The sequence below is a fragment of the Marmota flaviventris genome, chromosome 11 (assembly GCF_047511675.1).
Source record: "Marmota flaviventris isolate mMarFla1 chromosome 11, mMarFla1.hap1, whole genome shotgun sequence".
In the NCBI taxonomy this organism is placed as follows: Eukaryota; Metazoa; Chordata; class Mammalia; order Rodentia; family Sciuridae; genus Marmota; species Marmota flaviventris.
The window spans coordinates 69114606-69138697 of NC_092508.1; the positions used below are offsets into that span (position 1 = coordinate 69114606).

At 34.4% G+C, this 24092-nt stretch overlaps 1 protein-coding gene across 3 annotated transcripts in view; it reads left to right on the forward strand.

Annotated features, from left to right (window-relative positions):
• The first annotated feature begins 573 nt into the window (after nt 1–573).
• Fap (fibroblast activation protein alpha) overlaps nt 574–24092 on the forward strand; it is a 74923-nt gene continuing 51404 nt past the window's right edge. For 2 of the 3 annotated variants that reach the window (XM_027937991.2, XM_071619388.1), the window contains exons 1-7: nt 574–628; nt 1840–2019; nt 2343–2427; nt 19186–19284; nt 20263–20357; nt 21267–21341; nt 23756–23808. In XM_027937991.2, coding sequence (XP_027793792.1) covers nt 2014–2019; nt 2343–2427; nt 19186–19284; nt 20263–20357; nt 21267–21341; nt 23756–23808 — 413 coding nt within the window. In that variant the 5' untranslated portion in view covers nt 574–628; nt 1840–2013. Of the gene's footprint in view, nt 629–1839; nt 2020–2048; nt 2099–2342; nt 2428–19185; nt 19285–20262; nt 20358–21266; nt 21342–23755; nt 23809–24092 lie in introns of those variants that run through there. The other variant, XM_071619387.1, reaches the window with a different exon arrangement.

Sequence of the window (24092 nt, forward strand, 5' to 3'; positions counted from 1 at the left end):
CCAGAATTTACACTTTGACTCACCCAAATTTCCAAGGGAAAAAAACAAACAAAATTAAACATGTTTCATCCTCAAAATTTCCCCACTTACCAATTTTTTCAACTTAAATGTGACCCTCTTACAGCACCCCACTTTCTCTTAAAGTTTGCCTGATGAGGCGCACACACTTTTTTGGACACACACACACTCACCTGTAGAATCGTAATAGTTTCTCAGATGAGTCACATGTCAGTACATTTTTAATTGGTAAAGCTAATAATATTCATTTTAATTACACCCTAATCATTTATTGGTGTCAGTTTCTCTCCACAATGTGAAATCTTGCAAATCACTCTCTAAAAATCACTTGTGGACTTTCGGGCTTTGGCAGGCTGGGACAGAATTTCTGAGAACATACTGTGTGAATGTTCCAGAGAAGGCAGTCGATCTGAGAGGACCCACATGGGAGCAGTTTATCTTGGACCAGGCTGGTGACTTGTATCTTGGATTTGAGTATTTAACGATCACATGAAGATAAAGCCTACCTCACACATTACTCCTAATGATTATTCAGTTTGTAAAAGTAGGGGCCACCAACTGCAGACAAGGGGTCTCATCAAGGAGCTGCTGTGGAGACTTTCCTCTGCCAGTAAGTGCTTAATGACTCATTTTCCTCAACAGAATTTTCATAAGGCTGGAATTCAGGGAGGGATGTCTGGAGAATGTCTGAAAAGAAGTTCACAAGCCACTGTCCTGGTTTTTGCTGAAGAAAGCACCCGTGTCAGCCAGACTAGTTGACTAAAGCAAACAACTGATTTCAGTAATATGAATGATCCATGAAAGGTCACCATGAAACTTGTTTTAATCAGGGTGAAAACAATTTAAAATTCCAAAAAGAAAATTCATTAGTGGAAAAATTAAAGACACACTAGGTTAACAACTATGTTCATGGGGAATCAGAGAAGTTGTCAAAGTGAATTGCATTGAACCTGTCAGAATATTCCAAGAGAAACTGTTGTGCATGTGGGTGTTTTAATTTAGTCATTTTACTGATCTGTCAAGTTGACCGATCACTTTGGAATTTTGTGGACTTAGCCAAAGTGAAATTTTACATAAAACTATTCTTTTCAGATGCCTCTTTATTTATTGTAAAAATTTTTATAATCACTAACTCTTCTCCTTTCTCAGAAGATATTCTGAGAGGAAAGCAAAAATACCACTCTTGCAAAGCCATTTCCATTCTTCCAAAGGTCTGCTGGTAAATTATTCTTACTGATCTTTCCATCTTTCTAGCCTGTGCAAACACACCTAACCCATACTAAATTTCACCAGATGGCATTTTATTTCTTTAAAGTAAAGCAGCCGTGGGTTTAGACAGTTGAATTTTTAAACTTCTGTATTTACTGAAAGTGCATATGGTGCTATATGGACAAAGAAATTGTGCTGAAAGAAAAACATTTCTGTCTGCAGTACCTCATAATCTCCCAGGGGAGAAAAAAGTGCAGTTATATGGTGTACTTCTCTCAAAATCTTATGTCGCTTCAGTGTTCTTCTTCTGCTAAAAATTAGATATGTGTATAATGACTATATCATGTAGATTTATTATTTTATATTCATCTTTCAGTTACAAATAAAAAGGTTATATAAAACTCAGTGACTTACTAAAGCAATCCATGAGTGATTTCGAAAAAGAAACTTGAACTTGTAAAAAAAAAAAACACAAAAAACCTCTGTATGTCAATGTAAGCAGATGTTGGTGTAGAATTTACAAGGATGAGAAGGCTATAAAATCTCCCTTGAGCCACTCGTAGTTCATTTCAAGGCCAAGAACGCCCCCAAAATCTGTTTCTAATTTTACAGAAATCTTTTGAAATTTGGCACAGTATTCAAAAGTCCGTGGAAAGAAAAAAACTCTTGTCCTGACTTCGGCTTCCAAGTAGGAAGACAGACTTGCTTCTTTTCAACGGTTTTCACAGATCTACAGACCCACGCTCTACAGTCAAAATTAGCTAACTTTCAAAAACATCTGGAAAAATGAAGGTTAGTATGTGCACCCTCAGTTATTGCTAAAGAAGGTTGGCTGGGTTGAGTGTGATCAGAGTTTTCTATTGTTCAGAAGGTGAGGATTTGTATATGAGTATTCACTTCCTGGAGTGGGTTAGGATTGGGAAAATGTTCTAAATATACTATAGAAACATTTGTCCTTGCAGAGCTGGAAGAATTCCAGCAATTATTGCCAGATCAGTGAAGGACAATCGAAAGCTTTATGGGGAAGGAGAAATAGGATTTACATGTAATCAAAATCTTGCCACTTCTGTTTAGCAGAAATTACATATATGCCTAATTTTCTTTATCTTATGTAGACATGGTTAAAAATTGTATTTGGAGTTGCTACCTCTGCTGTGCTTGCTTTACTGGTCATGTGCATTGTCTTACGCCCTTCGAGAGGTAAGGAATTTCTCTGATTTGCTCAGTCTGCCTAGAATAGCTTGGAAAGTGCACTAATGCGTGATCACAAGTGGTTGAACATTTCCTAAGTGCTTATTTTCCAAAGTGAGGCTGTTATTTCTAAGAAGACATATAAGCTCACAGATATGTGTTGTGTAAAACCAGAAATACTGAGGAATTTAAGGCATGGGTAGGAAGAGATTTACAGTGTTATTTCAGCAATAGAAAAACCTAAGAACTATTCTGCATCACCCCCACAACCCCCCAAAAATATATGCATATTTTAAATACAAGCTTTGATAGGCCTTTAGAGGCAGTATTTTTAACTAGCATTGTTTTTTTCATTATTAGGTTTATCTTGAGGAAAGTAAAAATGAGTAAGAAGGAGTAAGAAGAGTTAAAATAAAATTTATGGAGTTTTAAAATAACTAAATAGTCTTTCCAAAGGAAGAAGTTGAAAATAGAACTCTCAGAAATAGCTGTATACAACAAGTAAAATTGTTCTATGTGCAGTAGAATCGAACAATTAAATTAGAAGTTTAAATATAGTTGAGCCAGCATTATGATTAGTGATAAATTGATTCCTTTTACAAAAAAAGCTTAGTTTGACATTGATCTCAGTTGAAAACTGGGAGATTCTGTGGGCTGAAATTGAAGCTAGTTTTAAATTATGACTCTGTCTACAGATAATACAGTCATACTAAGGGAATAGTTTCTTTGTATGAAAATATTTATAGAAACTTGAACTTCTGAAACAGAAGAAAGATAGAACAATAACAGATTTTGTGCTTTAGATTCTAGGAAAGGGGAAATGTTTGTACCAACAAATATCAAAAGCTTATGACAGCCAATGTGGGAAATATTTTTGGTGAAAAATAGCTGATCATAAAGGAAGGTAGATGACACCTCCAGCCAAAGATCTTAAAAACAAAATATAGAAAATAATTTGAAACATCCAAAATGCTTAAGGGATTTTTTTTCATAGATTTGGAAAATGAATGCAGATTAGCAACATGCAAGCAGTGTTCTCAGATCTTCAATTAGATTTTTAGTCTGTATTCTGCTAGCACAAGACTGTTGAGATGTATGCAGTGTGTGTCCATATACTTTATAAATTTTCAAGTTAAAATTGTTTTTAAACAGGTGTCTCTTCTGCATCCTTTTAGAGGCACATTTCCCACCTACCAACAATTGTCAGGTGTTGTGTTAGATCTAATGACCCTTTGAATATTAAATCATTACAAATCAACTCATAATTTTTAAAGAAATTCAGAAGTACATGAAATGGACACTTTTCTCCCTCAGAAATAGATGTTCTTAGAGTGAAAGTATGTGGATTTTATTTGGAGCATGCCTCTCTGTTCACAGGGAAGGAAGGATTGCACTTCAGAATTTGAGTTATCATTTCTAATAAGAGATACACTACATTTACACATTACCAATATTATATAAGCATACACACAAAGAGACATTTGTGTCATTCCATATAATCCCATTTATACCCTCTTTCCAAGTTTAGATTTGTAGAGTATACACATAAATTTTATGTTATAAATCATATATAAGATAAAAGTCTGATGTATTTTATAGCATAGTTTTCTGTTTTCAACTGGCAAGATTACACTCAGAGTAATTTCATGATAGGGTGAAGTAATAAAATTAATTTTAGTATTCATTCAGAAAGAAAAATTATGAATAAACTGAGAACTCTGCTTTTATTTCTTTTTTCGTTTATAATATCAATTTTTTAATTTTAAATTTGATGAAGAACTTCTTTTGAAGTCACATAAATATACTGTAAATGGGACCAATCATTCCCCTGCTTTCGTGAGCAGGTTGGGGGCAGAAGCCCAGCTTTCCTGGTGTTGGTGTCACAGGCAGCCCTGGTGTCAGATGCACTGGCCTTCTCTTCTGACTTTCCTCCTTTCTTATCATCCCATGCCTCAAGCATCCAGGGCCAGGTTGCCAGGCCCAGTCTTTGCTCTCACATTTGTCCCATGCCTAGTGAGGATTTAAAGTAGCAAGGCAGAAAAGGGAAGCAGGCAAGGAAAGGATCCTAGAACTTGAAGCCAAGTAAGCGTCTACTTGGGCTGCTTCTCACACTTCAACAAATATCCATTACCTCACATTTACCTCGGGTGCCCTTGTATTCTTAGCCCAGAATTTGTAAGCAACGTAAGAACAGTCTTGAGAACTTGAAGAGAGACTTACGGAACATTCATTCACTCATCCATGTGTATACTGATGTGTGAAGTCCCACTAATTTACCTGGCCACCATTGGCCAGTTGCAAGGGTTCCAGAGATGCAGCAGTCTTGATTTCCCTCCTTTACCCTTGAAAGGTAAAGGAAGACTTTGTGAACCCAAAGATAAAGATACCTGGTCCACACCACCATCACCAGAGAAGGATTTCTATCATTCCCCACAGGTCTAAGTGAAAAAAAAAAAATGAGAGGGTCTTTTCCATGAAGCAGTAGGGTTCACAGAGAGCCAGTCTCAGGATTAAAAGTGTTTGGAAGGAATTACACAGGATCTTAGGAACAGATAGGAATGTGCAATAGTGAAATGAGAAAGATCCACTTGGCTCACATAATAAAAACATCTAAGGAGCACGTTTCATCAAAAAATCTAAAATAATCAATTTTTTGTTTGTCAAAATGGAAAACACACATAGATTTCTACCCTTTGGTGCCAAGTTATTCTCCTTGGCCTCACCCTACACCACTTCTATTGATTTTCATTCTCCTTTCCACTTCCATTCATTTCTTATCTTGAGATTCTTCTTCCTGGGCACCCTCCTCCAGTGTGAAGATGGAACCCAAACCAAGCTCCCCAGCTCCCCCTTATTTTACATATATATATATATATATATATATATATATATATATATATATATATTTTTTTTTTTTTTTTTAATTTTTGGTACCGGGGACTGAATTTAGGGGCACTTAACCACTGTGAGCCATATCCCCAGCCTTTTTTTTTTTTTATTTTGAGACAGGGTCCTGCTAATTTGTTTAGGGCCTCAGTAAATTGCTTAGGCTGGCTTTAAACTCACTATCCTCCTACCTCAGGCTCCCAAGCCCCTGAGACTACAGGAATGCATCACAATGCTGGGTTCCCCCTTGTTTTTATTGATCCCGAAGACAAACATGTAGATCATCTTCTTTCTAGAGATTTACAGAGGTAATGAAACAGAGAAACTAGAATTGGAATGTTACAGAGGCCCCAGAATTTATCACATAAATTCTATATAGCTTTTCTGGGTTTGTGATTTCTAGTTTCTGAATTCCTGGACTTTTGTCAAAAGGAATTGTAGGAGCTATGTACCCTTTCCTTGGATTCTACTGAGTGTAGATTTCTTCACATGGTGATGAGCAAACATTAAAGAAATGTTCGCTATTTTTCTAAAATTTCTAACATGTAGCAGATACTTGGTGAATGGTAGTAGAGTTGCTCTATGTTCACTATCTTGATTTACATATACACAGACACAGGCCAAGACGGGGAGTAAGCACTGCTGCTTGATGGATTTCAGTTTTCAAAATGTCCCCCTTAATTCTGAAAGTAGGAAGTCTTTAATCCTGAATATCTTTGCTGTCCCTGTGTATGAGGTGATCTTAGAAGAAAAGAAGAAAAAAGTTAAAGGGAGGATGAAAAAACGGAGAGAGCTAGGAGGGTTATGCAATATGAGTTAAGTGCAAATTCACTGGGTCTGCCTTGGGGTTCTCAGTGAAGGGAGAGCCACTGCTGGTCTAGCCTTAGACCACCCTAGAGTCCTATTGTCCACCTTTACATTCTTTTGCTTCTACTGTTGTCTTCATTTTATTAATTAATTAATTAATTTATTTATTTATTTATTTTAGTCTGAAGTATTTTATACAAATTTAGATTTATTGCCAATTTCTAAAATTGAGGTTTCTCACAAAAGGTTACATTTTGGGCTTTTAAAAAACATGTAGTTGTTTATTACAGCATCATCCTAATTGTCAGAAGCAAATTTTGCATTTGTCTACTTGGGTTACTAGTACTACAGACTAACTAGGTGACTTAAATAATAGAACTTGATTTTCTCATTGTTCTGAAGACTGGAAGTCCCGGATCAAGGTGTCCACAGCTTTGGTTTCTCTTCAGGCCTCTCCTTGGCTTGTAGGCAGCTTCTCTGTGCATGTACGTCCCGCTGTCACTTCCTCTTCTTATAAAGACACTAGTCCTATTGAATTAGAACCAAAACCTTATGACCTTGTTTAGCATTAATCAACTCCTGAAAGTTTCTATTTTCAAACATAGTCACATTTGGGGTCAGGGTTTTAACCTGTAAAATTTGGGGGAACACGACTCAGTTCATAACATTGGTGGTCAGTGAAGGCCTCTCTGAGATGGTGTTTCAGCTGGGGCCTTGAGAACAAGAAGGGCAAAAGCTGGGGACAGGCCCCCAATGTAGAGGAAAAGACAGGTGCAAAGGTCCTGATATAGGAAAGTGGGGAGTTCAAGGAACCCAAAGGAGACTGATGGAGCTGCGAAGCCAAAATTATTTAAACAAATTAGCAAGTGAAATATATATTTATTTATCTTATAAATAAAAGATATAGCAATAGATTCATATTTATGACTATATACATATATATAATGTATATCTAAAATTAGCAAAGTAATACTTGATATAAAGTATTTCAGAAGATATCTAAAGTTATAGGTAATTTTGATAGAACAAAGATTATTATTTTCTCAGAAGAAATATTTAGAATACCTACTACATTTTAGTCAGAAATATACTGTTGTTGTTATTATGATTATTACTGCTATAACCCCAAAAGTCACTTTTGGTACAGTAAGACATTGCGAAATGTGATCATCTTCAAAAGAGATGTGAATATGTTTTTAAGATTTGAGATTTTCCAGTATTAATATTTAGAGCTGTAGAACAGACTCCCTCAAACTTTGGAAGAGTTTTAAGCTATTTATTCAGTGTTCTTTTGGAGGAAACATGAGGGGTCTGCAAGGTTGAGGAAAAGGCTCAGAACATTCATGTATATAAAAGATCTTTTGAGTTGAGTGTAAATAAATAAAGTTCATAGATTATATTTCTCTAATTGGCATTTGGATTTTAAAATCACAGAAGATGAATCTTGGCAAACTCTTTTTGAGTTTTGCCAAATTTTAGATATTAAAAAAAAAACCTCCAAATCTTTGGATGATTCCTATCATGCAGACGAATTTACCTGTCTCCGATTTCCAAAGCAAGTTGTGCCACAACTATTATAGGAGCATCTTATCATAAATAGACCTTTAGAAAAACATGTTCAAAGATCAAATCAGGAATTTGGAATCATGTCTAAATGTTTTTGAAAATCAGAGACTGTTCAACAGAACCTTAAGATGTGTCAATAATCAACCAGATACAAAGTGAAGTGATTTTTCATATAACAGTTAATCAAACACCAACCAGTTTCCTTTTACTTTTTGTCATTATATTTAGAGCAAAGAATTTGGTTTTCATTTCTGATATCCTTATGAATACAAAAAATAAGTAGCAAAAACAGGATAACAATATTTGTTAAGTTTAATTCTAATTGATAATAAAAAGAATAATATTGTTTAATATCAAAATTAAATTTTTCATATGTATCATAATTTTATACTTGGCAGAAAAATCACTGTGTTTAGAAGTTTTTAAAGGGCTCCTAAACTATATATTAAACAACTATATGTTAAACAACTATATGTTAAAAAATCACATAACTGTTGGGCAGTTATAACAACTGTAACAACTATATGTTATATGTTATAACAACTATATGTTAAAAGATCACATAACTGTTGGGCACAGTGGTGCAGGCCTATAATCCCAGTGACTTGGGAGACTGAGGCAGAAAGATCACAAGTTCAAAGCCAGCCTCAGAAACTTAGCGAGGCCCTAAACAACTTAGTGAGTCCCTGTCTCTAAATCAAATATAAAAAAGGATGGGGATGTTGTTCATTGGTAAGCACTGTTGGGTTCAATCCCTGGAACTCAAAAAAAAAAAATAAAAATAAAAATCAGATGACTTAGATGAAATAAATTTCTAGGAAAATGTTCATTATCAAAACTTATACACAATAAATTGAAAACCTGAGTAGAACTATAATATGTAGTTAGGTGTTATGTAGTCATTTGAAAACTTCCCATGAAGAAAATACTAAGCCCAGATAGTTACAGTGGCAAACTTTACCAAACATTTGAAAAAGAATTATTACCAATGCTTAAAAATTTATCCTAAAAACCAGAGCAATTCTCAGCTTGTTCTTTAAATCCAGTGCTACCCAGATACTAAAACCAGACAAACACATCATGACTGGAGAAAGTTGTAGAACAACATCTTTAATAAATATAGATGTAAAAGTCCTGAAAAATAATAGTAGACCAAACCATCAATATATAAAAAGGATTATACACCAAGGCTAAGTGGGATTTCTCCCAAGAACATAAGGTTGTTTTAACATTAGAAAATTAATGTAGTAAGTCTTCTTAGCAGGAAAAAAGCAAGAACCACATAATTATTATAATATAGAAAAAGGAGTTGTCTAAATTCAGCATGCTTTCATGATAAAAACACTCAACAGAATAGAAACAATGCAAACTTCCCCAACCTGTTAAAAGGTGTCTATAAAAATATCACAGTTAAAATTTTCAAGGCTTTTCCCCTATAATCAAAAACAGAAGACTAGTTTGTCTGCTCTCACTACTTGTATTCAAGATTTTATCGGTGGTTCTACACAGGATGATTTAGACAATAAGGTGACATACAAGGTATGCAGGCTGGAAAGGAAAAAGTAAAATAATCTCTATTTGAAGATGACACAATCTTTTTTTATATAGAAAATTCTAAGGAATACACTATATACTTAAGAGAACTAAAAAACATATTCAGCCTAGTTGCAGAATACAAGATCAATACATAAAAATCAAGTGTACTTCTATACTTTTGAAATTAACAACCAGAAAATCTAAGCAAATAGAAAGATGGCCCATATTTATGAATCAGAAAACAACACATTTAAGTTAATGACAATGCTTCATAAATTTATCTATCAATTAAATGCAGTCTCTATCCCAATTCATTTTAGTTTTTTATAGAAATTGTCAAGCTGATCTTCAAATTCATATGAAAATGTATATGCAACAAAATGAAACTGAATCCCTTTCTCTCGCCATGCACAAAAGTTAATTCAAAATGGATCAAGGAGCTTGATATCAAATCAGAGACACGCTGTCTGATAGAAGAAAAAGTTGGCTACGATCTACATACTGTGGGGTCGGGCTCCAAATTCCTCAATAGGACACCCATAGCACAAAAGTTAATAACTAGAATCAACAAATGGGACTTACTCAAACTAAAAAGTTTTTTCTCAGCAAAAGATACAATAAGAGAGGTAAATAGAGAGCCTACATCCTGGGAACAAATCTTTACTCCTCACACTTCAGATAGAGCCCTAATATCCAGAGTATACAAAGCTCAAAAAATTAGACAATAAGAGAACAAACAACCCAATCAACAATTGGGCCAAGGACCTGAACAGACACTTCTCAGAGGAGGACATACAATCAATCAACAAGTACATGAAAAAATGCTCACCATCTCTAGCAGTCAGAGAAATGCAAATCAAAACCACCCTAAGATACGATCTCACTCCAGTAAGATTGGCAGCCATTATGAAGTCAAACAACAACAAGTGCTGGCGAGGATGTGGGGAAAAGGGTACACTTGTACATTGCTGGTGGGACTGCAAGTTGGTGCAGCCAATTTGGAAAGCAGTATGGAGATTTCTTGGAAAGCTGGGAATGGAGCCACCGTTTGACCCAGCTATTCCCCTTCTCAGTCTATTCCCTAAAGACCTAAAAAGAGCATGCTACAGGGACACTGCTACATCGATGTTCATAGCAGCACAATTCACAATAGCAAGACTGTGGAACCAACCTAGATGCCCTTCAATAGACGAATGGATAAAAAAAATGTGGCATTTATACACAATGGAGTATTACTCTGCATTAAAAAATGACAAAATCATAGAATTTGCAGGGAAATGGATGGCATTAGAGCAGATTATGCTAAGTGAAGCTAGCCAATCCCTAAAAAACAAATGCCAAATGTCTTATTTGATATAAGGAGAGTAACTAAGAACAGAGTAGGGTCGAAGAGCATGAGAAGAAGATTAACATTAAACAGGGATGAGAGGTGGGAGGGAAAGGGAGAGAGAAGGGAAAATGCATGGAAATGGAAGGAGATCCTCAGAGTTATACAAAAGTACATACAAGAGGAAGTGAGGGGAAGGGGAAAAATAATACAAGGGGGACAAACGAATGTCAGTAGAGGGGGCTGAGAGAGAAGAGGGGAGGGGAGGGGAGGGGAGGGGGGATAGTAGAGGATAGGAAAGGCAGCAGAATACAACAGACACTAGTATGGCAATATGTAAATCAATGGATGTGTAACTGATGTGATTCTGCAATCTGTATATGGGGTAAAAATGGGAGCTCATAACCCACTTGAATCAAATTGTGAAATATGATATATCAAGAACTATGTAATGGTTTGAACAACCAACAATAAAAATTATAAAAAAAAGAAAATGTAAGGTACCCAGAATCACTAAAGTAATCTTAAAAACAAGCAAACAGAAATCATAATTCCCAACTTTGAGACTTATTACAAAGGAACATAATGAATATGTGAGGTACTAGCATACAGAAAGATGTGTAGATCAATGGAATAGAATTGAGGGTCCAGAAATAGTCTTATAAATTTGTGGTTAAATGATTTTTTTTTATAAAGGTGCCATGACAATTCATTGAGGAATACCTGAAGAAGTAGTTATGGAACAACTGAATATCTATGTGGGAAAGAACATTGGACCTTCCTTTCGCCATAAACAAAACAACTCAAAATGGACCAAAGACCCAAGTATAGGAGCTAATACTTTAAACTTATAGAACCTAGGAATAATTCTTCAAGTCCTTGAGTAGGCAATGATTTCTTAACTATGATCAAAAGCATAAGCAACAAAAGGCAAAATACATAAGTTCGTCTTCCTCAAAATTTAACACTTCTGAGTTGCCAAGGACAACATCAAAAAAGTGAAAAGACTACCCACGAAATGAGAAAAAAATATTTGCAAGTCATATATCTGATAAAGGACTTGCATCCAGAATATATAAAGAACTCTAACAACTCAATAGTATAAAAAGGCAAATAGCCTAATCAAAAATTGATAAAGATATTCATTTCCCCAAAGAAGATATACAAATGGCTAATAAACATATGGATGATGATCCGAACTTATAGTCATTAAGAAAATACAAATCCAAGTCACAGTGAAATACCAGGAATGAATTGCTGGGGAGTAATTAGGCAACCACCTAGGTGTGACATAGCCTGACCTTGAGGGTCCAGTAGAAATGGAGAAAAGCAGAACAGGGAGAGGTTTAGATAGAATTGTCCAGGTTGGCTGTTGGACAAAGGCAGTAAGAGAAGAGGGGACACAAAAGTCTCTCCCAAGTGTTTGAACTGAGGAGTGATGATAGATAGTGCCATTTGTGTACAGAAATCTGGAGGAGTGTGGAATTTATTTCTTAGCACTGAAAGTACCTGTAATATATGCACGTGAAGATATTAAAAAGGAAGTTTAATATCCAAATACACATCACCAATGCAGAGAAGAAATGGGGTGGGGCAGTGACCGCAAGGGATGGATTAACCCAAATATATACAATAGAAACCTCAGGAGAATAAAATGACCCAGGAAGGTAGCTCTTCCTTAGGCCTCTAGCAATAGCCATGAGACCATACCACAATTTAAAGTAGAGTTTAGAGGAAGATGAGCTGCCAAAGGAGACTAAATGGGTCTTGAAAACTAGGTGAGGTTTACCTTCATCTTCAGAGTCACCAAAATGACATTTGCCATTCATGTTCTTATGCATGATATTGACCATATCCCAGGAATGTTGAAAGCTGTTAAGTATTATGAAAAAAAAAACCTAAATTAAAATAACATAATATACAAGCAAGCTATTTTTTTAAAAAGCCTGACAGTTCTCTTTGAATAATTTGTTGCTCTGTATTGTTTGTACATACCATGGAAAATCACTTTCAGAATTGAGAGCTTAACCTAGGTTGGGGGGGGTGAGGCATAGTTATTCTACCCCATTTGTGTGTTGCTTAGTTCTTGACTTTATTTTTGTATTTGTTATAAGTTGTTGTCATTTTATTATGCATGCTCTTACTTTAAATGACAGTACAGTGATAAAGTGCACAAGCTATAAAGTTAGATGGAGCCGAATTTAAACCAGACCTTTACTTCATTCTTTGAAGATACTGCCTATATTTGTATTAGTTAGCTTTTGTGTCACTATGACCAAAACACCTGAGAGGAACAACTCAGAGGAGAAAAAGTTTACTTGGGGATTATGGTTTCAGAGGCGTCAGTCCATTTCCCAGTTTGTAAAATGGTGTTAATAATGATCTGTATCTAAGAATGTTGTTCTTCAGATTTAATGGTACCATGTGTGTAGAGAGCTTGCTACTGACAAGTACTTGGTAAATTATAACACTTCCTATCACTGGCATGAAATTATCTTGGATACACTTTTTTTTTCAAAAATTGTCAATCTTGGCCCAAATTTTGTCACAATAGCTTATAAATTGTACATATCCCACCCTCATTTTTCTACACTTGCTCTTGTGGCAAGTTACTCCAGAAATAAAAATGTCCCAAACTGACTGTTGGAGATGATGGCTCTTCTGCAGAGCCAGCAGAGGGACTGGTGTGGTGTTCCTGGGACCCACCTCACATTCCTTGGAGTGGTAACTAAGCATCAATTCCAAATCAAGTGTGAAAGCAGGAACAATAGATCTGCCAGCCACTTGAGTGCCCACTTAATAAAGCCTATTTTTTTTTCATTTGGTTTATGATAAATATTAGAGCTATTACAAAATTTCTGCTCTGACACTTCTATTTTTTCAGAACTAGGCAATTAAATCGCAGAAACAGTTCCAATAAAGAAGCACCAAGTTTTAAGAAAAAAACTGGGAGAATAGTGAATCATTACTTGCTTGTGAATCATTTCATGAATTGTAATCTCTTGGATACATAACTGAAATAATTTTCAGCTTTGCTTTAATAAGTTGAAAATGCAAATAATTAAAGCATGGTTAATTAGAGTATTTAAGCAGTATATGCGTAACTATGTTAAACATGGGCAAAATCAAATTTCAGGGCACTGTCAGGAATTAAGTGTTAATCAAGTAAGTATCAGAAGAGAGAGATTCTTTCAGATTTCCTTTCTGATTTCTTGGAACTATTAAAGTTTATAGATGCCAAAACTATCCTTCCAAAATAATCAAATGATTGTATTTTAACATCAAAATAATATTTGGGAAGACACATGAAAATCCATTTATTCATCCAGTATAATGAAATATTTCTCAGGTAACTGGAACTTGTTCAGTGAGTTTCATTCTTTGAAGATACTTCTTATACTCGTTTTAGTTAGCTTTTGTGTCACTATGACCGAAACACCTGAGAGGAACAACTTAGAGGAGGAAAAGTTTACTTGGGGCTTACGGTTTCAGAGGTGTCAGTCCATTGCCAATTCCATTGCTCAGGGCCTCAGGTGAGGCAACACATCAGGGGGTAGGACCCAGCCTAGAAAGGCTGTTCAGCTCATGGTGGAGTCATAAAGCAGGGGAGGGAGAAGGGGCCTTAGAGAAGATGCACCCTTCTAGGGGACACCCCAGTGATCCACCTACTCTAGTCACACACACCTTCCTGGACACTTCACCCAGTCAGTCCATTCAAATTAGGATGGACAATTACAGCTCTCATAATCCAATTATTTTACCTCTGAATATTCCTGCATTAACAGGAGTTTTTGGGGTCTCTTCATATTTAAACCATAACAACACTGATTTACACACACACACACACACACACACACACACACACACAAGAAAATAATGACCCCTACACTTTTCCCCTAATCTTACTTAAATCTAATTTGGACCACAAATAAGTCCCCTTGCCTTTTCTCTACTTCTCCAGGGTCAGCAAAGAAAATTTACCTAAATAGAAGCCCACTGTTGGCTATGAGCAAGTTCACTAGATAGGAGCATAAATATTAAAAGAGACTATAACATTCCTTGAGAGCTAGCAATACTTGATTGTGTGGGACCTATTCTTCGTGTAATGTGCACTGTTAGCAGACTAGCTTCAAACACCTATCAGGAGTTTAGTCAGGGAGCAATTCCATCGATAGGCACAGGAGTACATTAATCAGAGTGCAGTTACTAAAATAGTTTAATTGGGACTCTGAACCTTTGGAGAAGAATCATCTAGGAGACTTGGTAAAAGTTAAAACTTCCAGGATATCCCACCAACCCCTGGCCAGGATTTTTGATTTAGTATGTTTGAGACAAGGACTAGAAATCAATTTTTTAAATATGCACTTCACATGGTTCTAAGGACCATGTTTGGATAAATATTTACAAATACCTCCAGCAGACCACGTATATGAAATTGACAATAGGGACTAGAGGGTAGAAAATAAGGACAGGTAAATCTTTGAGGGAAAATCATAAAAAATCAAGTAACACAATATCCATGAAGTTAGTTTATTTTTTTTATCCAGCCAATATTTATTGTGATTCCATATTATGTAAGTACTATCCTAGCTTCTGAGCATACAATAGAAAAATCAAACAAAGGCTCTACCTTCATAGTTAGAGATCTACATCTTGTAAAATTTTTTGCTATATAAATAACTGAGGTAAAAATTATGTTCAATAAATTAAAAATGGAGATAGTGAAAATCCATTGGCATTTCCATGGTACCCAGTTGAAGATCATTTCTACTTGTGGTTAGTATGGTGATAACATTGATAGTGAGGTGACACATGATTGTATGTATCATCCTTCCATATGTACTGCACTGCATTATGAACATGTGTCAGTTTTCAGCAGAAAGAGAATGTCTAATTTAAATTCCTCCCATTATACTGGGAATGAATTTACCTGTGCCCAGCCTAACACCAACATAATTACACTTTCAAGCCCTGGCTATATCACATGAGAAGTGGCTTACAAAGGTAACAGTTGGTTAGAAGTAATCATCCTACACCAATCTGTGCCAGGAACCTTTTTCTTATATCAAAGTAGCTGGCTTCTAGAGTGTGTGCTTTCTACAACCACTCAGTACTTCTCACTTTATGGCAATTAGTAGTTCAATTAATACATATTTAAGATTGCTTTACAGGTATTTTGAGTCATAATAAGACATATGCTAAGTTCTCTATATAGATTGTTGGCATTAATAGCTATTCACCATATAAACAAGTGACTAACTAGGAAGTAATATGAAATATACTATCAATTATAACCTTCTCAAATAATATAAATTATAGGCTTAAAATGTAAATACCTAATCTTTGGAATCATTTTCAGAAATCTGATAAGGCTTAGGATGTTTATTAATGACATAGAACAAAAAATGAGTAGGTTTTCAGAAATAATTTGAAACTCTTGTCTTTATATAAATTTTATTTAGCCATAAATTTCATTAAACTAGAATAAAAACAGCATATATATATATATATACATATATATGTGTACATACATATGTGTGTATGTGTCATATATATATATATATATATATATATATATATATATATATATATATATATATATATGATATATGTGGCCTAAGCTGGAACCGAATTCCCCAAAAGTGGTTTTAGTAGATATTAAAAAATAACAATAACAATGCCAGGCATAGTGGTAGTTGCATGTAATCCCAGCTATTTAGGATGCTGAGGCATAAAAATTGCAAGTTTGAGACCAGCCTGGGAAATACAGCAAGATCCTGTCTCAAAAAAAAAATAAAAAAGACTGGGAATATATCTCAGTGTTTCCTAACATATCCAAGGCCCTGGTTTAAATCCTCAGTACTGCAAAAACAAAAACAAAAAACTCCAGTGGTCAAACTTGTTTGGAAAACATTGATCTAAAATATTTACTTGAAAAATACTGATAAGCTATAACAGTAAAAGATAATACTTAAAGGCTGCTTACTACATACTAAGCATAGAAGTTAATATTTTAGTTGAACTATCTCATTTAATCTTTTATAAAAATGAATATTTATTACAGATATGAATATCTAAAGTATAACTATGAACAGAAAAAACTGTATACAAAGATACTTAAATAGGAAAAACTATGAGATAAGTCATTAGTTATCACCAAAGTATTATTTATGCTGGATATAAAAATAAGACATCACCAAGATTATACTCATTTTTTGAATTGACATAAAAAATTAAATAAACAATAATCTAGTTATTTTGGAATTCACAGCTAATGGATTCACTACATTTTTCAATTTTCCATCTGAATATTTGGATTGTTCTGACACAAATTCATCTCAAATAGAAAACAATTTTCACTACAAGTAGTATTATAATTTTCCCTTGAATGCATTAGAAACAGATTGCAATTTGCTCTTAGGAAAGCTAAATACAATTTAATTAAATGCTTTTATAGTAAATGGTTCTTTAGTCACTAAATGGAAATTACAAAATCAGTGGTATGAATTCTGTACAAAACCATTCAGTTAAATAGAATTTTCATTATAAAAGATTGTATAATGTACACAAAATTACTAGAATGCAAAGAGAATGCAGGAAGATTATTTTAAAGAATAACTTAATGCTATGAAGTATTCAGTGTCAAGTTGCAAGGGAGCTCATTGACCTCCTGTGTTCTTACAGCAAGCATAACCACTAGAATCAAATAATGAAAACAAAAAAAGGGGTAGGGAGGGAGAGCATAGGAGGAAGATTACCTCAAGATAGGGAATAGGGGTGGGAGGGAAAAGGAGGGAGAAGGGGAATAGCATGGATGGTGGAAGGAGACTCTCATTATTATACAAAATACATGTATGAAGATGTGAATTTGGTGTCAATATACCTTATATACAAACAGAGATATGATAAATTGTGGTATAAAGGTGTATTAAGAATTGTAATGCAAAAAAATTAAGAGAGCTCTTGTATAATGGCATAATTTGGCATGAACAAACTTTATATACAGAGTTATGAAAAACTGTGCTGTGAATGGATAATTATGATTGTAATGCATTCCACTATTGTCATGTATGTAAGAAATAGAAAAAAAACGGAAACCCAGGGTCTTAATCAAATGGGCAAAGCATACATTCATCAGTGGGAATCAGTTAAAATAGCAGAAGATGCCATCTCCTAGTCGATAATTTTGCTCTGGTTACATAGCAGTACATTTATGTACATTCAAGGTTAACAGGGCAGGTCAAATTTTTGCATCTCATATTTTAGTACAGCATAGCTGGAAAGGATTGTAGGCATCTTCTAGCCCAATCACTTAGTTATAGGTAAGCAAGCTTGGATGACAGAATGACCAAAGGAAATTAAAAGAAGAGCATACATCCACCATCCATCTACACATCCATCCATTAATTCATCCTTCTTTTCATGCATTCATTCATTCAATAAATATTTATTCAATGCTTGTATATGCTGAACACTGGAGATATACTGGTGAGGAAAATTAAGATATATATGTGAGGGAGATCATACAGAGGAAATTAGAAAACTTTGTAATGAAACAATTACTGGAATACACCCACAATTACAAACCAAGGCAAGTGTTATGAAAGAAAGGGGCATATTCTATGGGAATTGTGTAACAAAGGAACCTAAGCTAAACCAGAGGGTAAAGAAGGGCTTTTCAGAGGAAGCAGATCTGGGATTGAGCACTAAAACCTGAATGAAAATTTCAGTCAAAGATATAGGTGCAGAAATCCTGCAGAGAGAGAATACTTAAGGAACAGAAAGTCCAGCATTTGTTTAGAAAGGAAAGAGAAGCAGCAGGAAAGTCTAGTGGGGTAGGGTATCCCAGACCAGCCAGGACCTTTGGTTCAGGTTATCATTTTTGGTTTTTATTTTAAAAAATCCATGGAAAACTATGAAAGAGTTTACACAGAAAGACAAAAGGATAGGTCTTATGTTTGAAGTTTCACCTGGGAAAATGCCAGATTCAAAAATACTAGCTTTTCTATGGAAAACTTCTCGTCTTAGAGTTTCTAAGATCCCTTGAAGAGTTCAAGTGATTTTCTTTCTTTCTAGTCCAATTTCTCTTTAAAAATGATATGGTCAGGATAGGAAAATTACCTGTATTCACTAATGCCTTTCTTGAAGGTAACCATTCTGGCTGGTCTTATTCAACCAAATGGGATGCTAAAATATATTATTGATAAGCCAGTAGAAATCCCAGCCTAGACTATATGAGGAAGTACAATGAACCAATCCAGAGGCTAAGGATTTAGACAAACCCACGTGATCTGTAATCTCAGCTCTGCAAGGTTTAAAGATGTTGAAACCTCCTCTAATCTTCCTCCCTTGAAGCCTCTAATGGCTTTTCCTGCCTGAAGAATGACGTCCCTGCTGCTCTGGGTTGTTCTCCTCTGTAACCTTCATCTTCCTCAACACATTCCACCAACTGACAATTGAACTACCTCTCTATGTCTTGGTTGCCCAGTTTACAAAATCATTATTAAGACAGGAGCTAAGTGGCACTTAGCAAATGGCAGAGCATATCATTATATGAGAAAGAACAGATGAAGGCCAGACATAGAATTTATTTGAATTATTAACTTTGTATTTTAGTAATAGTGTTTTTCTTCTTCTCCACAAAGTCCATAACCCTGAAGGAAGTACAAAGAGGGCCCTCACACTGAAGGATATTTTAAATGGAACATTTTCTTATAAAACATTTTTTCCAAACTGGATTTCAGGTCAGTGAATTACATCTTTATCTTCTGGAAGTGTCTTAAATGTATTTTGTTTTGTTTTTAGTAGCAGTGAATCTATATGGTCCTTGAAGACACATCAGTTGAAATACATAAAAAAGATATTATTTGGAAAATTCAAGTATCTACACAGGCACTTTTGACAAGACCATTAAGACTGGGATTGTTCAAAAGTAATAAGGCCAAGAGGAGTTTTAACAGAAAGGTGAAAGTTGAGAATGCATTGTTGAAATAATTTTAGCACGTGGTATATCTTTCAAGCATGGGAGAGAAGAATCTACTTTGGAGAGGTCATAAGACTTTTACTCAAAGAAAAATTCCATCATTAATCTAGAGAATCTGGAAGACAGACAAAAACCTCATTCTAACAGCAAGTTCTTTAAGGGTTATAAAATTGGCATTCACATTTAGTTCTTCAAATAAGTTATCAAATAAGTCTAATAAATGGTGAGATGAACTAAATAGTTTATAATGTTATAGTTGTGTGTGTGTGTGTATATATATATATATATATATATATATATATATATATATGTATGTATATTTCCACTAAATAAAACTGAATATTTTCATTTTTCTCTTTAGAAAATATGATTCATATGAAGTAGGTTTTAAACGAAATCAGACAAAAACCAAATATATTTTTATTATTGGAAAAGAAATTTACCATTTTAAACTAGTCTATCCTTTTTGCAACTTAGATAAAACAAAATTTGATTCCCAAGCATCCGGAATCAGTTCAAATAGGACTGCTGTTGGCATATATAGCATCTTTGTATGAAGTAGGAAAAAAGTATTCTTTCCTCACTTCCATTACCAACTCATTATTTTAAATCTGACAAAGCAGCAGGTACTGGACCCAGAAGCAAAGCAAAGCAAGTGTGTGAAATAAGAGAGGATTCTTTTGTTATAAATGAATATCTTGTTAACATATCATTTTAAACTTTGTTTTCTTATTTAAAGGACAAGAATATCTTCATCAGTCTGCAGAAAATAATATCATCTTGTATAATATTGAAACAGGAGAATCATATATCATTTTGAGTAATAGCACCATGGTATGTATCCAACCTCATCTTCCTCCTCGAAACCTTTGCTAGCTCTTCATGGACCAAGGAGCAAGTTAAAATTCTTAGCACCTGATCTGGATTCAACTTGCCTTCCTAGCTTCATCCCTGCTGCAGTCCTCCGGTTCTCTGCACTACTGGCCTGCTTTCCTCTCAGTCACCTAGCATCTATCCTCCTCTGTGGAGGTAGTGTGACTTAAGTTAAGAATGGGAACTCATTCCTTACAGTCAGGCAGATTGAGGTTCAAATACAGGTTCTGTCATTCACCAGTTACAGAATCTAGGATAATGTTCTATACTACACCAATTTAACTATGACTCAGTTTCTTCCTCTATAAAGTGGGAAAAATAGTACTTCTTTGGGTTCATGTAAGAATTAAATGAAATAACATTTAGAAGTGCTTGGGATAGAGCCTTCCACAGATTTAGTGCTCAATATATGGTAGCCATGATCCATGCATACGTACTGTTCTGTGCTCCTGGGTTTCCACCTTCTACTTCCTCTGCCTTAAAAACCTAATTCTGTTCAAACCAAGCTCAGCTAAAACTCGTCTCTGTAACCAATGACTTTCTCATCTGGATTCAATAACTTCTTATGTAATGCATTTCTAATGCTATATTGAATCTCTTCTATCGAACTTTCTAATGTGTAATGCTACTCATTCACAAGTGTTACATTATATGATTTTTTAAGTCACAAAGTTTATTTTATTTATTGCATCCTCCCCAATAGTGTATAGTGAATTTCTATTCATACACTAGGTACACATAAACATTCTCCAGTTGCACCGGAAGTGTATAGATGTAGGAGTGTATGAGTGACACAATATTCTTTTAGAATTATAAACTTATATGACTTTTATTTTTTCTGTATTCTAATCAACTTCTTCATAATTTCAGAAAAGTGTGAATGCTTCGAATTATGGTTTATCACCTGATCGGCAATTTGCATATCTTGAAAGTGATTATTCAAAGGTATCAACTATTTAATTTGTGTATATCTATTATATCCCCTATTAATCTAAAGGTTAATTTACAAAAGAAAAAGAAAATAAGAATCCATCTTCACTGATTCAAGAAGTAAATGAGCCACCCCAAAACATAACAAAACAGGCAAATAATTTAGAATTTGGCATTCTGGTTGGGTTATCACTATGCAAGCCACTTTCCTCTGGGGAAAATCACTTTATTTGGGAGCACTAATATCCATTAGAAAGGGGAGAATTATCCTATGTTTGATATCATAAGCCATTAGTTAATTTTCACACAGTTAAACACCATGAAAATTTATCACAATTGTACAAGTGTACAATTTTGGTGAAGTGCTCAAACATTATAATATATACTCAGTAGTAAGTCAGGGTTTATATCTGTTTCTGGTTTAGAAATTTTCCCACCAAGTCAGATGATTAAGCGTCACTTACTTTCTTCTTTCTGAATGAAGAGAAGAAAGTTGATCCTCTTATTTTTTTTCCTCCATACACTGACAAAAAAGAAAAGTGGTTTATTATCAAACTAGATTTCTAATAGTTACTTTCACATCAAGAATTTTTTGTTTTGACAACCACTTTTTTTCAGATCCTATTTGAGATGTAAAATTTCCTTAATATTTAGGGAGAAAAAAGGCATTCTTATCTCAACCAGATTGCTCTTTTTTTTTTTTTTTTTTGATCATTGATTATTTTCCAAAGACCTAGCCCCTGGGCATCAACAGTCTTCAAAAAGACATGCTTCAGTTGGGTGTGGAAGCACAAACCTGTAATACCAACTACTTGGGAGACTGAAGTAGAAGGATTGTAAATTCGCGGCAGCCTGGGTAACTTAGTGAGACTCTGTATCAAAATTTTAAATGCATAAATAAAACATTTTTTTAAAGAAAGACATGCTTAAAACAAATGTGGCTTCTTTTCAAGAGTTTGAAATCTCTTTAAGAAACAGAATCCAAAATGGCATTTGTATCATCAACAATCACTAACCTGAGTAAAAGCATACTTTAAAAAAAGAGCAACTTCATTCAGCGGGAATATAAGAAGTAACTGAGGGGCTGTGGCTCAGTGGTAGACTTGCCTAGCATATGTGAGGCACTGGGTTCCATTCTTAGCACCACATAAAAATAAATAAATAAAAATAAAGTTTAATCATATATATATTATTTATATATATGATTAAATATATATATATATATATTTATTTATATATATATATATATATATATAAAATATTTTTAAAGAATTAACTGAGCTGGTGGTCATTATCCATTTGAAGAGTTAATTTTCAAATGTGCTCCTGTTATAGACTCTGACAATGCATAAGTCCAATAAAGTTGAACAGATTATGTCCTCAAGGAGACAAAATGGCAATATAAATGAAAACTATAATTTAGTTGTTCTGAAACTTAACTTGCATGGTGTAATTGTGTTTGTGGTTTCTTTTAACAAAAGATATTTGAGTGTAAGAAGCTGAGATCTATGTTCAAGGGAGAGATCCTGTATATTACAAGCTTGAGTAGATTTGATCTGTAGACAATTTGGGAGCAGACATGGTTCAAAACATGTCAATACTCTTTCAAATTAACCAATTCTATTTCTTTTTGGATATGTGCTCTCCAAACAATCTTGTGATTAATCATTGGATTATCCAAATGCTGTCATACTTAAAAGTCAATGCCATAGAGAATAAATATTAATATTTTAGTCCCTGACAAAAAAGATAAATATCTTCCATTTATTTTTTTTCAATTTCTATTGTGTAGAAAACTGTGCTCAATTAAAGTCAAGAAATTTTCAACAAAAGAATATTTTGAATGAAATTCTGGATAAAAGGTATCATTATTTTTACCAAGGCACAGGACAATCCCTATGGGCTATGAAAATCATAGTGTTTTTTACTTCAATACAGGTAAACAAGAAGGAAAAATTCCTAGAATAAAGTGTGTCAAAGATAAGCATTTTTTTTAACCATGAGTCACATCCCCAGTCCTTTTTAAAATATTTTATTTAGAGACAGGGTCTTGCCGAGTTGCTTAGGGCCTTGCTAAATTGCTGAGACTGGCTTTGAACTCTCTATCCTCCTGCCTCAGTCTCCTGAGCTGCTGAGATTATAGGAAATATTAGCTTTTTATATTAAGAAATGATTTGGATATGCTTTTTGTGGAGTGAAAGTTAGATCACTGCTGAGATTTGTTCTGGAACTTGGACAAGCTTACAAAGTTCACAGTAAGACTCCTTAAATGAGGCTTGGTTTAGAAGTGAAACATAACCTTCCTAGTTCCTTGTGAAAACAGTACTTTTATAATTCTGAACTTTGAATGGGATTCTCTGTGATTATACATTATTGACATGAGCCTTTTAAAAATTATAATCTGTCTTTATCTCTCTTCTTTCTGACAGCTTTGGAGATACTCTTACACAGCAACATACCACATCTACGACCTTAGAAATGGGTAAAACGTCACCACTATTTACTAATACCATCTAATACCCAGAACTTTCCATTCTATCTCTAATTTGAGATTGACACAGTATTATCTTGTTACTAATTTCAATGTGTTATTTTTTTACAGTATATGTGAACCCACAAAACTGAAAATTCAGGGAACGATTTGAGATATTCACCTTTTTTTAAAATTTGACTACTATTTTAAACCTTTATGCACAATATAATTTTGGTTTTCCTGCTTTCAAAGAGCAAATTATGGATGTACTATTTATGGAAATAAACATATGT